The sequence below is a fragment of the Diabrotica virgifera genome, chromosome 6, assembly GCF_917563875.1.
Source record: "Diabrotica virgifera virgifera chromosome 6, PGI_DIABVI_V3a".
NCBI lineage: Eukaryota > Metazoa > Arthropoda > Insecta > Coleoptera > Chrysomelidae > Diabrotica > Diabrotica virgifera.
Genome location: NC_065448.1, coordinates 35,544,193 through 35,558,817, shown reverse-complemented (window position 1 = coordinate 35,558,817; position 14,625 = coordinate 35,544,193). Strand labels below are relative to the sequence as shown.

At 32.7% G+C, this 14,625-nt stretch overlaps 1 protein-coding gene across 3 annotated transcripts in view; it reads left to right on the top strand.

Moving 5' to 3' along the window:
• LOC126885852 (zinc finger protein 271-like) overlaps nt 1-14,625 on the top strand; it is a 57,772-nt gene that overhangs the window by 17,349 nt on the left and 25,798 nt on the right. The window contains exon 2 of one of the 3 annotated variants that reach the window (XM_050652622.1): nt 2,130-4,003. The exons of the other annotated variants lie outside the window; for them this stretch is intronic. Within the exon in view, the coding sequence (XP_050508579.1) occupies nt 2,130-3,619 (1,490 nt within the window). The 3' untranslated portion in view covers nt 3,620-4,003. Of the gene's footprint in view, nt 1-2,129; nt 4,004-14,625 lie in introns of those variants that run through there. 3 annotated transcript variants of the gene reach the window in all.

The window sequence follows — 14,625 nt, the reverse complement described above, 5'->3', positions numbered from 1 at the left end:
CAAATGAATTAATTAAATACGGAGGTACAAACATAATAGAAGAGATAACAACATTATTCCAAAAAATTGTAAACAACATGACAGTACCAGAGGAATGGAGAGAGAGTATAACAATACCCATCTACAAGAAAGGCGTAAAGACAGATCCTACGAACTACCGAGGAATTACACTACTCAATTCTACATCAAAACTATTGACAAAAATCCTATCCCAAAAAATATATAAGAAAGCCGGTGTATCGGAAGAACAACAGGGTTTTCGCCCAAACAGATCTACAATAGACGCTATTTTCATAATGCGACAATTAGTTGAGAAATCAATAGAATTCGACAAGCCCATGTTCACATGCTTTGTAGATCTGAAACAAGCATTCGACAGAGTACGATTAAAGGACGTGCTCACTATCCTTGAAAAGAAAAACATAGGTCAGAGGTGTAGAAACATAATCAAAGAGCTCAATAGATCCAACAAAACACGAATTAAAACCACACACGGGCTCACGGAAGAAATCAAAATCAATGCAGGCATTAGACAAGGGGACAGCCTCAGTCCATGCCTATTTAATTTAATAATGGATGAAGTTATAGGTAGTATTAACATAATGAATCAGGGATACAAAATGGGTAACCGAACCATGAGAATACTTTGCTACGCAGATGATGCAATCTTAATAGCCGAAAACGAAGATGACTTACAAAGCCTACTACAAAAATACAAAATAACCGCCGAAAAGTATAACCTGACACTATCCAAAGAGAAAACCCAATCGATGGGAATATCCAGGAACCCAATTAGATGTAAATTAGTAGTGGGCGAGCATATAATCGAACAGGTAATGGATTGTAGATACTTAGGTGTGGAAATATCTAGCGACAGGCATCTACGGCAAGAATCAAAACAGCAGGCAACGAAAGCAGCGAGAATATCTGGTTTCCTGAGGGATATAATCTGGCGGAATAAATATATGAGCACCAAAAGCAAAGTCCGCATTTATAAGACATGTGTTAGACCCGTACTGACATACGCAGCTGAGACAAGGGCCGAGACAACAAAGACCAAACAAATAATGAGAACAACAGAGATGAAAACCCTAAGATCTATAAGAGGTATCACACTCAGAGATAGAATACGAAACGAAGACACATTGAGAGAGCTAGGCATTCAAGACGTAGTAAGATGGACAAGAGCGCGACGACGCATGTGGAGAGACCACGTAGATCGGATGGACCCTGAACGTATGGCGCATTGGGCGAAAACACAGAAGCCCAACACCAAGCGACCCATAGGAAGACCCAAAAACGATGGTACGAGAGTTGGAGCTCCGGATCGCAGCAAAGACTGTAACAGAAGAAACAGGACATAGTCCTATTACAAGAAGAAGAAGAAGACTTTGTAAAAGCCCTATATAACATAACAAATCTTTATATTTTTGTGATGGGGAAGTTAAGAGGATTTCCATTTAAAAAACATAAGTTTAGTCTGCCACTATGTTATCGAACACCCTGTAACATTCTAACTAATTTTGTAATGTGAAGCTCAAGGTTGGCTACAATTTTTGTTATTAACTTTTATTGGTATCTATTACTATAACGGATCTACTAAGCTTTATCATACTAATCAATCACCCTGTATATTGAATTTAAAATTATTTTAAGACGAAACATTTTTGGTCATTACTTTTTAAACCACAGAAATGTCTGGCAATTATAATTCATATTTCTAATAATGTTTAAAAAGTAATGTCAAAAAAATTTTTCGTCTTAAAATAATTTTAAATTCGATATATTTACCTGTAAAAGTGTGCTGCGCAGTAATGAACGCAACCTATATCAGTAGCCAGATGGCTGGTAGGTACGGTATTCGAGGAAGCATAGGGAACAATATATTAATCAGCTGTCTTAAAATATCAGCTGTTTTTCCGACGTTGGTCCATTACATTTACTGGTCTAAGTTTTAAAATTAGTTCTTAGCAGTGAATCAATCTTTCCAAAAAATTGTCAGAGTATAGGTCAATGTACAACTGCTTTGTAGAAACCGTTTTCTTCTCTTTGTTTGTAAAACCCCTTGTTTCTGCATTAATTTGTGACTTCCAGTAAAGTATTGACGTTATAGTTATTTTGTATTTTAGGTTTCCTCCAAGAGGAGAACCAAATACAAATTATGGAACCATTAACAACTAAACCTTCATATCATAATGGAAACTATATAAGCAGATGCAGTGAGGAAAAAACATTAAGGAAAAATAAAGTTCAGACTGGCCAAGAATGTTACAAGTGTGAAATTTGTTTTAAGCAGTTTACTACAGTATCTAATTTGAAACGACATATGCGATTACATACTGGAGAAAAACCTTATAAGTGCGAAATCTGTTTTAAGCAGTTTAGTGTAGCACACCATTTGAAAGATCATATAAAAAGTCACACTGGTGAAAAACCTTACAAGTGCGAAATTTGTTTTAAGCAGTTTTCGCGGCAAAATAATTTAAAAACACATTTGAGAGTGCACACTGGAGAAAAACCTCACAACTGTGAAATCTGTTTTAAGCAGTTTAGTGTAGCACATCATTTGAAAGATCATATAAAAAGTCACACTGGTGAAAAACCTTACAAGTGCGAAATTTGTTTTAAGCAGTTTTCGCAGCAAATTAATTTAAAAACACATTTGAGAGTGCACACTGGAGAAAAACTTCACAACTGTGAAATTTGTTTTCAGCTGTTTTCACAGCAAAGTAATTTAAAAAGACATTTGAGATCGCACATTGGAGAAAAACCTGACAAGTGTGAAATTTGTTTCAAGCAGTTTACTACAGTATCTAGTTTGAAACTACATATGCGATTGCACACTGGAGAAAAGCCTTATAAGTGCGAAATCTGTTTTAAGCAGTTTAGTGTAGCACACCATTTGAAAAATCATATAAAAAGGCATACTGGTGAAAGACCTAACACGTGCGAAATTTGTTTTAAGCAATTTAGTGAAGCAGGTACTTTGAAAAATCACTTGCAAACGCATACTGGAGAAAGATCTCACAAGTGTGACATTTGTTTTAAGCAGTTTACTAGGATAGGTTCTTTGAAAATACATTTGAGGGTGCACACTGGTGAAAAGCCTTACAAGTGTGAAGTTTGCTTTAAGCTGTTTAGTCAAGCAAGTGATTTGAAAATACATTTGAGGGTGCACACTGGTGAAAAGCCTTACAAGTGTGAAGTTTGCTTTAAGCTGTTTCGTCAGGCAGGTGATTTGAAAAAACATTTGAGAGTGCACACAGTAGAAAAACCTTACAAGTGCCAAATTTGTTTTCAGCGGTTTTCGCAGCAAAGTAATTTAAAAAGACATTTGAGATCGCACACTGAAGAAAAATCTTACAGGTGTGAAATTTGTTTAAAGCAATGTATTCAAGCAAGTGATTTAAAAAAACATTTGAGTGTTCACATTGGAGAAAACCCTTACAAGTGTGAAATTTGTTTTCAGCAGTTTTCGCATCAAAGTAATTTAAAAAGACATTTGAGATCGCACATTGGAAAAAAACCTTACAAGTGTGAAATTTGTTTTAAGCAGTTCACTCATAAACAATCTTTGCAGCAACATATTATTAAAGTTCACTCTGGACAAAAAGTTTAGGTAGTTTAGTAAAACAAATTATTTGAAAAGACCTTAAAACATAAAATAAACAGGAAGGAGTATATATGTCAAATAACCTAGAGTCCAAGAAGGGAGTTGCAAATGGCGACCAACTGTCAGATTTTGATTTCCACCTTCCGTGATGTACCCTTGAGAGAGTGTAGAAAAAATTCCTAACGATTTTATTAACTGGACTTTACACTACATGATTTGTCGCATCATTTGGTCATGGAGTGAAATTTACATGTTTACCCTGTGTGATTTGTCATATATTATGATTTTGTCATAACTATTGTCATGTCATATATGATCCTCGGATCTTTTCCTGTATACCGGTAACACCAACATATTTAAATATAAATATACAATAACATTAATGATTTTTTGTAGGAAACAAATCTAACAATGTCCTCCTTGACTCGGTGTTCTCATGGTTCACTTACATTTACTGGTCTAAGTTTTAAAATTTGTTCTTAGCAGTGAATCAATCTTTCCAAAAAAATTGTCAGAGTGTAGGTCAAAATACAACTGCTTTACAGAATCTGTTTTCTTGTCTTTGTAAAACCCCTTGTTTCTGCATGAATTTGTTCCTTCCAGAAACATTTTCACATTATAGTTATTTTGTATTTTGGGTTTCCTCAAAGAGGAGAACCAAATGCAAATTATGGAACCATTAACTAAACCTTCATATCATAAAGGAAACTATATAAGCAGATGCAGTGAGGAAAAAACATTAAGGAAAAATAAAAAAGTTCAGACTGGCCAAGAATGTTATAAGTGTGAAATTTGTTTTAAGCAGTTTACTACAGTATCTAGTTTGAAACGACATATGCGATTACATACTGGAGAAAAACCTTATAAGTGCGAAATCTGTTTTAAGCAGTTTAGTGTAGCACATCATTTGAAACATCATATAAAAAGTCACACTGGTGAAAAACCTTACAAGTGCGAAATTTGTTTTGAGCAGTTTTCGCAGCAAAATAATTTAAAGACACATTTGAGAGTGCACACTGGAGAAAAACCTCACAACTGAAATTTTTTTAAGCAGTTTAGTTAAGCAAGTGATTTGAAAAAACCTTTGAGAGTGCACATTGGAGAAAAACCTTATAAGTGTGAAATTTGTTTTCAGCAGTTTTCGCAGCAAATTAATTTAAAAACACATTTGAGAGTGCACACTGGAGAAAAACCTCAACTGTGAAATTTGTTTCAAGCAGTTTACTACAGTATGTAGTTTGAAACTACATATGCGATTGCACACTGGAGAAAAACCTTATAAATGCGAAATCTGTTTTAAGCAGTTTAGTGTAGCACACCATTTGAAAAATCATATAAAAAGGCACACTGGTGAAAAACCTTACACGTGCGAAATTTGTTTTAAGCAGTTTAGTGTAGCAGATCATTTGAAAACACATTATTTGAGAGTGCACACTGGTGAAAAATCTTATAAGTGTGAAATTTGTCTTCGGCAGTTCAGTCATGCAGGACATTTGAAAGTACATTTGAGAGTACACACTGGAGAAAAACCTCACAAGTGTGAAATTTGTTTTAAGCTCTTTATTCAAGCAGGTGATTTGAAAAAACATTTGAGAGTGCACACTGGAGAAAAATCTCACAAGTGTGAAATCTGTTTTCAGCAGTTTAGTCGAGCACATCATTTGAAAACACATTTGAGAGTGCATACTGGAGAAAAACCTTACAAGTGTGAAATCTGTTTTAGGCAGTTTAGTCAAGCTGGTGATTTGAAAAAACATTTGAGAGTGCACATTGGAGAAAAACCTTACAAGTGTGAAATTTGTTTTCAGCAGTTTTCGCAGCAAAATAATTTAAAATCACATTTGAGAGTACACACTGGAGAGAAACCTCACAAGTGTGAAATTTGTTTTCAGCTGTTTTCACAGCAAAGTAATTTAAAAAGACATTTGAGATCGCACATTTGGAGAAAAACCTGACAAGTGTGAAATTTGTTTCAAGCAGTTTACTACAGTATCTAGTTTGAAACTACATATGCGATTACACATTGGAGAAAAACCTTAGAAGTGCGAAATCTGTTTTAAGCAATTTAGTGTAGCACACCATTTGAAAAATCATATAAAAAGGCACACTGGTGAAAAACCTAACACGTGCGAAATTTGTTTTAAGCAATTTAGTGAAGCAGGTACTTGAAAAATCACTTGCAAACGCATACTGGAGAAAAATCTCACAAGTGTGACATTTGTTTTAAGCAGTTTACTAGAATAGGTTCTTTGAAAATGCATTTGAGGGTGCACACTGGTGAAAAGCCTTACAAGTGTAAAGTTTGGCAGGCAGGTGATTTGAAAATACATTTGATAGTGCATATTTGAGACAAACCTTAAAAGTGTAAAATTTGTTATCAGCAGTTTTCGCAACAAAGTAATTTAAAAAGACATTTGAGATCGCACATTGAAAAAAACCTTACAAATGTGAAATTTGTTTCAAGCAGTTCATTCGTATGCATTCTTTGCGTGAACATACAAAAGTTCACGCTGGACAAAACCTTTAGACAGTTTAGTAAAACAAATTATTTGAAAAGATCTTAGAACATAAAATAAACAGGAAGGAGTATAATATGCCAAATAACCTTGAGTCCAAGAGGGGGTTGCAAATGGCGACCAGCTGTCAGATTTGATTTTCGCCCAACGAACTGTCAATACTGATGGAATGGGCATGAAGTGAATTTACTGTAGCCAGGATGAGAGAGCGTAGTCAGGGAAGGAGGGAAGATAATCGCCATTTTGCGTAAACAAAAAAATTGATAGTGGTAGTCAGGGTTGCCAGGTTGAGGTATTTTCCCACAATTTTGGAGTAATTTGAAAGCGTCTAGAGGAATTTTTTAAGCAGAAATGGTTGGGGGATTTGGGGGGGGGGGTTTTAAGGGGTCATGGTAAATTACATTTGCGAATATATAGTCGGAAAAATGAAAGAATACCCATGATCGATCATGTCAATCACTTATTTTGTAAATAGACTAAGTTTTCACTCTAATGGCATATAAAACAACTTAATGCTATTCTACATCCCACCAGAATGAAAACAATGGGAACCTTCTCTGGTTACACCTCCGAGGCTTCTACAATTTGCAAGCCATACGGATGCTGAGACTAAGGAAGATGAGGGAATTCTACAATTTGCAATTCACGTCCCATCTGCTCAGCGCGGTAAAGTTCCAACGAGAATAGTTCCCTTCGTACTCCAATCAGAGTAAATGTAAATCAAAAATGAATAACCATTTTCAATTTCGTTACAAAACGAAAATACAGCCGAACCATATTCTAGTCCAATCAGAGAGTGCAGCAAGCACCTCTACCGGTTTCGAAACTTATTAGTCTCTCATCAGGAAGCACATAATATGCTGCTGTCCCTGATCCAACCAAAACAAAACCCCGGCATGCAGTCCCGGATTGCAACGAACGAAATGGCATAGATGCCCTAGCATCTATGCCATTGGACTAGAATATGGTTCGACTGTATTTTCGTTTTGTAACGAAATTGAAAATGGTTATTCATTTTTTCACTTATTTTGTATTTGCTGTCTTTTCTATAAATAACAAACTTCTTATAGAAAAAGACAACAAATACAAAATAAGTTATTGATGTGATTGTTCATGGGTATAGGGCTTTTCATTCACAGTCATTTGTTTCGAGCTTCTGTCATGTGTCACATAATATTAATATATCTACGTCATACGTTATTTGTATATTGCAATGATAGAAACCAAAGACGTATGACATAGATATATTAATATGATGACAATCGATGAAAAGCCCTATTCGTTCATTTTTCCAACTGTACATAGAACTGTATATTATACTCTCATATAATCGAAGACGATAGGACATACGAATTATTTCCAGGGCACAAAATATCCATGATATTTATATAAATATCAAAATATCGGATATATATTATATATATCCGATATATATCCAAAATGTGATATTTATATGATATTTATATTTTGGAAAAAAATTTTAATATAGAGAAACTAAATTTACCAAAATAAGACTCTAAATCTAGAATGTAACAATATAAAAGATATATTTTTACTTAAATAAAAAATACAAAAATATAAATGTATGTAGGGTAGTATGTTACATAAACAGAAAACAAAATGATACGAGTATCCAAGTAACAACTAAATTAACTAAAAATATTGAAAACATTAAGGTTATGGGTACATAATTCGCAAATATTTTACGTGTATCCCTACTTTTTCTGTCTTTACACGGCAAATTACATGTAGTAAAATTCACACTGGTATGGATATGTAAACATTACTAGAATGTCATTCTACTTGAAAATGTCATCATTCATTTAAAGAGATGGGTTTTGAATGTTCTTGGATAATTGATATTTTTATAATTGCAAATTATTAATTCAGTTAATAAATATGATAAATTTTTCACTAACTATGTATTCAGTGATTGTAGGTAATAATTTATTTGTACAACAAAGACTAATACTCAATCGAGAAAAGAGGAAAAGTGTTAAAGTGATTTTTTAATAATATATTGTTATGGGACGCTTACAATTTTTAACATCTTTAACAACAAAATACTTCGATCACAGAATATATTATCCTGATGTATTCTCTGCTTGGATCTTCCACAAATAATACACAATAAATAACTTTTTATTAAGTTCACGTCTTAAATCAATTATTTATCAAATACACTATACATCAATAATATTTAATCAATAACTCAACCTATTCCCGATGCAATGTCAAATATTTAAAATTGTCACTGATTGTCAGTGTCTGACTGACAATATATGCTGACAATATTATATTCGGCTGAGTGCGTTGTAAGACAAAGATAGATTTGGAAAATATTACCACGGCATTGTGTTCATTTTTTTCGAATCCTGAAAAAACCAATAAATATTTTTGAAAAATTTAAACGCAGAATGAAAGACTAAATTATTACCGAGGGCCGAAAGTCCCTTAGAATAAATAAAAAGTTTATTTTGAATGATATATTTGAAATTAAAAATAACACTAAATTTTCTCTTAGTTTTTCACCCCTGTAACTTATTAAAATAAACATAGAAGTTCTCAGGGACTTTCGGCCCTCGCTAATAACGTAATCTTTCATTCTGCGTTTAAATTTTTCAAAAATACTTATTAGTTTTCTCAGGATTCGAAAAAAATGAATCCCCATTTGAATAGCATTGCAGCCGGAAATACGTACCGATCCTCTTAAAACATATAGGTATTTCGTATTTCTATTTTTCCAAAATATCTTAAAATTCTGAATATTTAAAAAACAAAATCAAAATTTAGAAAATTAATTAAGATGACGGAAGTGTCTGAATCAAAACCAGTAAAGCACCCAAGACTTAATTCCGCCTCTTCATTTTCCCTTCTTTCAGTTTCTTGTTCAGACCAAATCCATTCCAAATTGTCATGTTTTTGGTATGAAGAACTGTTTAAATATTTAAACATAAATACAAGTTTAGCAGCCTTTTCGGTTCCTAAATTATTTCGTAATTTGGAATGCACACGTCCAAAGCTTGAAAAGCACCTTTCAATGCTTGCCGTTGAGACTACTGCTGTAAGTAATTGGTTAATTCTTCTAGAAATATGTTTTTTTCACGCCAAGCAGATTCAGCGATTGGAACAGACTTCCACCATAATAATGGAGATGTTTTTTTTTTTGAAATTTGGACAATACATGAAAGACGGAAATGGTTTAGACTTCGAAGTTAGGGCCATTACAAACGGAACAAAATCTGTGTTGATTGAATTTAAATATTCATAAGCCTGTTTTTTTTGTTCGGCAGTAAGTCTTTCTCCCAAAAAGCTATGGTTCAGTAAGTTTGCCAAAAAATGAGGCGAACCTAGAGCCATATTCCTCCTTTTGTAATAAAAGTTCTTAATTTGAATTGGTTGATCTTGATAGATTTGAATTCTTATTACTAGGCAAGTCAACGCAGTTGCGACCTTTCCGCTTTCTAACCTTCTTATGTAAAAAGTAATACGAAATAAAATACTGATATATATATTATCACGATATATATATATATATATATATATATATATATATATATATATATATATATATATATATATTGATGTGATCTTGATTATTGATATGAGATAATATTCTTATATGTCACTTAATTTAATCAATGTATTAATACTAATCTAATTAATTAACCAGATCACATATCAATATGTTTTCAATCTCAGGGCGATTTATAAATTAATTACTTACTTTCGTGGCTTCAAATATTTCTTAATGGTTCCTAATCGGGATAGAAAAGAAAAGAGTAAAAAAAAAACACATATGGGTTACAATTATAATCAAAATATTTTTTATTTTATTTAAAAGGCAATCAATGCTTAATATTTGCTATTTCTTATTATTCTTAAACATAACATTTACAAATGGGAATCTTATTTCCTTTTGGTTTTCAATTGAAAGTTTTTATTAACATTTAACTATTAGGAGTTATTAGGAACAACTCTATTTAACTTTGATGAAGCTTTTCTGATATTATTGATTATGTTATTCAATTTTTTATGTGGAATTTAATACGAAAAACCCATACATTCATGTCCAAACAAATGAGACTGACCTTTTCCTGGTGAACTGAAAATGTCCTCACACAAGACCCGTTTCCTGCTATCCTTGGCTGCGATCAAACCTCGTCCTGGCTTCCAGTAATGTTCTCCTTTGAAAAACTAGCTCGAATAGCTCTCGTTCCTGCTTTTGTCGTGATGCTGTGTTCTACCTTTTTCGAAACTGCTATCAGCTACCGGGACACTCTTGGCTCAAGGAGGTTCTTTTACTCTCGACCTGGCCTACTTCTCGTTCCACGATAGATACTCCACACTCACGGAACTACCGGCTTTCTCACTCTCCGTACACTACCGTCTACTACTCGACTTCACTTCTCGACAGCTCAAAACATTCTGATCTCACTTTCTCATCCATTCCCCTACTTTCTAAATATCCCTTCCAGATTCACAAATCAATCTTCCACCACCAACTCTCATTCGTAATATTCCTCAAAACCAATTTTTAATCTTTCTAAATATGCTTAATGGATTTCAAAAGAAAATATTTAATTCCCATTCTAAAATACTTTCTAACTATTTACAAATTTTAATGACCTATTCTCTCTTTCAAATGAGTCTTATTTAGCATAGGCTAATGATCGACCTTCCGAGAAGAACGATAATGGTACGCGTCATTCACTTTGTTTATCTAAGCACATTGTTCCGAGTTTCGTACGCTTATTCTAATCACTTCTTAAAATTAAATATAACAATTTGTTGTATACAGGTTGTTCTAAATTTATATGCCCGAGGTTGAGAAAATTAAAAATATTTTATATTAAATTGAATTTTGTTTATAATTATCAAAATTTAATTTTCATATCAAATAGAAATATAACAAATCCCCGCCTTGTATTCGATAAAATTTATCTGCATTTTTAAATAAATTTTCTCGAGGCAAAACCAACTCCCTGTATATTTCCTTACTTTAATCTACGTCTTATATCTCTTCTTCTTGTATTACTCTAATTAGTCCCACCTGTAGAGTAATTGTTTCCTTATTTTCAGTGTCCTCATCCTGTGTTAGAGTGTCGGCTATTATGTTGTCTTTCCCTTTTTCCCATATTAATCTTCTGTCTTTTTCCTCAGATTTTTCACATACTTTTATCGTGTATTCTGCATCCTCGTTTTCATATGCCTCCTCTTCAAATGCCACTGTTTCGATCATATCTTTTTCGCTTTCATTTTTTTGCTTTATTTCTTCTTCTCCTGAGCTCGTCTCTTCTTTTGAGGAATCCCAGGTTTCCTTTGTTTCTGATACTCTCAAATTTTCTTCTTCTGGGCTCAACTCTTCTTTTGAGGAGCCACAGGTTTCATTTTCTTTTGTCTTTTTCTGACTTTTTCTCCCTTTTCTTCTTTGTCCTTGCTTCGTTGCCAAATTCATTTCCACTGTTTGTTTTTTACCTGATTCGTCCGTATTTTGTTTCTCCTGTTCCTTGTCCTGTTCTTCTTCTTTTTCTTCTGTTAGATTCATCGATTTTTTGATCCAATTTTTGTTGTGTTTCATCCATTTTTCGTTGTGTTTCCTCCATTTTTTGATCCACTTTATCCATTTTCTTTGATGTTTCTTCCTGATTTTTTTCCATTGTTTGTTTTGTTTCTCTTTGATTGTCATCCAGTTTTTGTTGTGTTTCATCCATTTTCTGTTCCATTCTTTGTGACTGGAGTTGCATCATTTGTAATAATTTATCTATTCCTGATAATTCTTGCTGTTCTGATGCCATGATTGTCGTGTCTAAAATATCTTCTTGGTCTGAATGTTCTTTTTGTTTTTTGTTATCCTTGCTTTGGCTTCTTGTCACAGACATTTGTTTTCAAGAAGTATTATCCCCGCCAAATATGAAATTTTACTAGTATGTTACCAATACGACTTTGTTTTTTTACCCAAATATTATAAATTGTCAATAAATATATCAAATGTAAATATCGTAAAAATAAAATATTAAATCAGTTATGTAAAATTTGTACCTAAAGAGATCTAAAATTTTATGTTATCAAATGTAAGTATCTCACTTTTTACCACATATAAATTTTCAAATACCGGCTTTACTCTTTCTATCCTTCAAATTTGCCACTAGAAATACTTTACAATGCTTTCCACGTTGGACGACAGTTGATGTGATCTTGATTATTGATATGAGATAATATTCTTATATGTCACTTAATTTAATCAATGTATTAATACTAATCTAATTAATTAACCAGATCACATATCAATATGTTTTCAATCTCAGGGCGAATTATAAATTAATTACTTACTTTCGTGGCTTCAAATATTTCTTAATGGTTCCTAATCGGGATAGAAAAGAAAAGAGTAAAAAAAACACATATGGGTTACAATTATAATCAAAATATTTTTTATTTTATTTAAAAGGCAATCAATGCTTAATATTTGCTATTTCTTATTATTCTTAAACATAACATTTACAAATGGGAATCTTATTTCCTTTTGGTTTTCAATTGAAAGTTTTTATTAACATTTAACTATTAGGAGTTATTAGGAACAACTCTATTTAACTTTGATGAAGCTTTTCTGATATTATTGATTATGTTATTCAATTTTTTATGTGGAATTTAATACGAAAAACCCATACATTCATGTCCAAACAAATGAGACTGACCTTTTCCTGGTGAACTGAAAATGTCCTCACACAAGACCCGTTTCCTGCTATCCTTGGCTGCGATCAAACCTCGTCCTGGCTTCCAGTAATGTTCTCCTTTGAAAAACTAGCTCGAATAGCTCTCGTTCCTGCTTTTGTCGTGATGCTGTGTTCTACCTTTTTCGAAACTGCTATCAGCTACCGGGACACTCTTGGCTCAAGGAGGTTCTTTTACTCTCGACCTGGCCTACTTCTCGTTCCACGATAGATACTCCAAACTCACGGAACTACCGGCTTTCTCACTCTCCGTACACTACCGTCTACTACTCGACTTCACTTCTCGACAGCTCAAAACATTCTGATCTCACTTTCTCATCCATTCCCCTACTTTCTAAATATCCCTTCCAGATTCACAAATCAATCTTCCACCACCAACTCTCATTCGTAATATTCCTCAAAACCAATTTTTAATCTTTCTAAATATGCTTAATGGATTTCAAAAGAAAATATTTAATTCCCATTCTAAAATACTTTCTAACTATTTACAAATTTTAATGACCTATTCTCTCTTTCAAATGAGTCTTATTTAGCATAGGCTAATGATCGACCTTCCGAGAAGAACGATAATGGTACGCGTCATTCACTTTGTTTATCTAAGCACATTGTTCCGAGTTTCGTACGCTTATTCTAATCACTTCTTAAAATTAAATATAACAATTTGTTGTATACAGGTTGTTCTAAATTTATATGCCCGAGGTTGAGAAAATTAAAAATATTTTATATTAAATTGAATTTTGTTTATAATTATCAAAATTTAATTTTCATATCAAATAGAAATATAACAATATATATATATATATATATATATATATATATATATATATATATATATGTAACATAAATATCATGATATATATCACGATATATATGAGTGGATATATATCCTCGCGCCCTGATTATTTCCAGGGCTCTCTGTTGATAAGTAGTATAATTTTGGTTTAATGTTCTCTTGTTCTCTACATCTGACTACTTCTCTACATTTGACTACTAATTTATTAAAATGCGACAACAATTTAAATTTGGGGCATTTGAGCTTCAATTTGAGGGAATTTCAGTTTCTAAGTGGGGGATTTATAAAATCAAATCTGGCAACTCTGGTGGTAATTGTAGCAAATTGTCCCTGACAAATTCTCTGTCTTTCTAGGACCTATCTCTTGTATGTTGGCACCAATCTCGCTTCACTGTTTGAATGGGACGGGGCTATTCCATCAGTATTGACAGTTCGTTGTTTTCGCCTCCAGTGACATAATAATAATAATAGAGTTTATTTGTAGCAAATAATTGTACATAATATAAATAAACCCAGTTTCTCACAGAACTTGTGTGTCACGTGTCACATGGACTACAACTTGTACGTGAGGGTTAGATTTTGATTATGTTAAACTACATTTATTTTGAAATTTACAAAAAGGAATCAAATATAGCTCATCTCTCTCTAAATTTGGGCTTCTCTTCTCACTAATTCAGTTACTGTTAAATTTTGTTTAGCGGACCTGCGAAAATCTCTAATAAAATTCGAGAAAAAGGATTGCGAAATTTTTTTGACGGGACCCTTCTGGCAAAACTTCGTTTTCTAATATTATTATTTTTACTTTTAATAACTGAATGTTTTAGAACTACAAAAACAATATTGTGTATAGTGTTACTAGTTAACATTTGGCATCATTCATAATATCAAAAATCAGTTAGAATATTATATTTTAGTAAATGTCATAAATTTATACATAAAATTAATGTCATCAGTTTATATTCAATTAAGTAT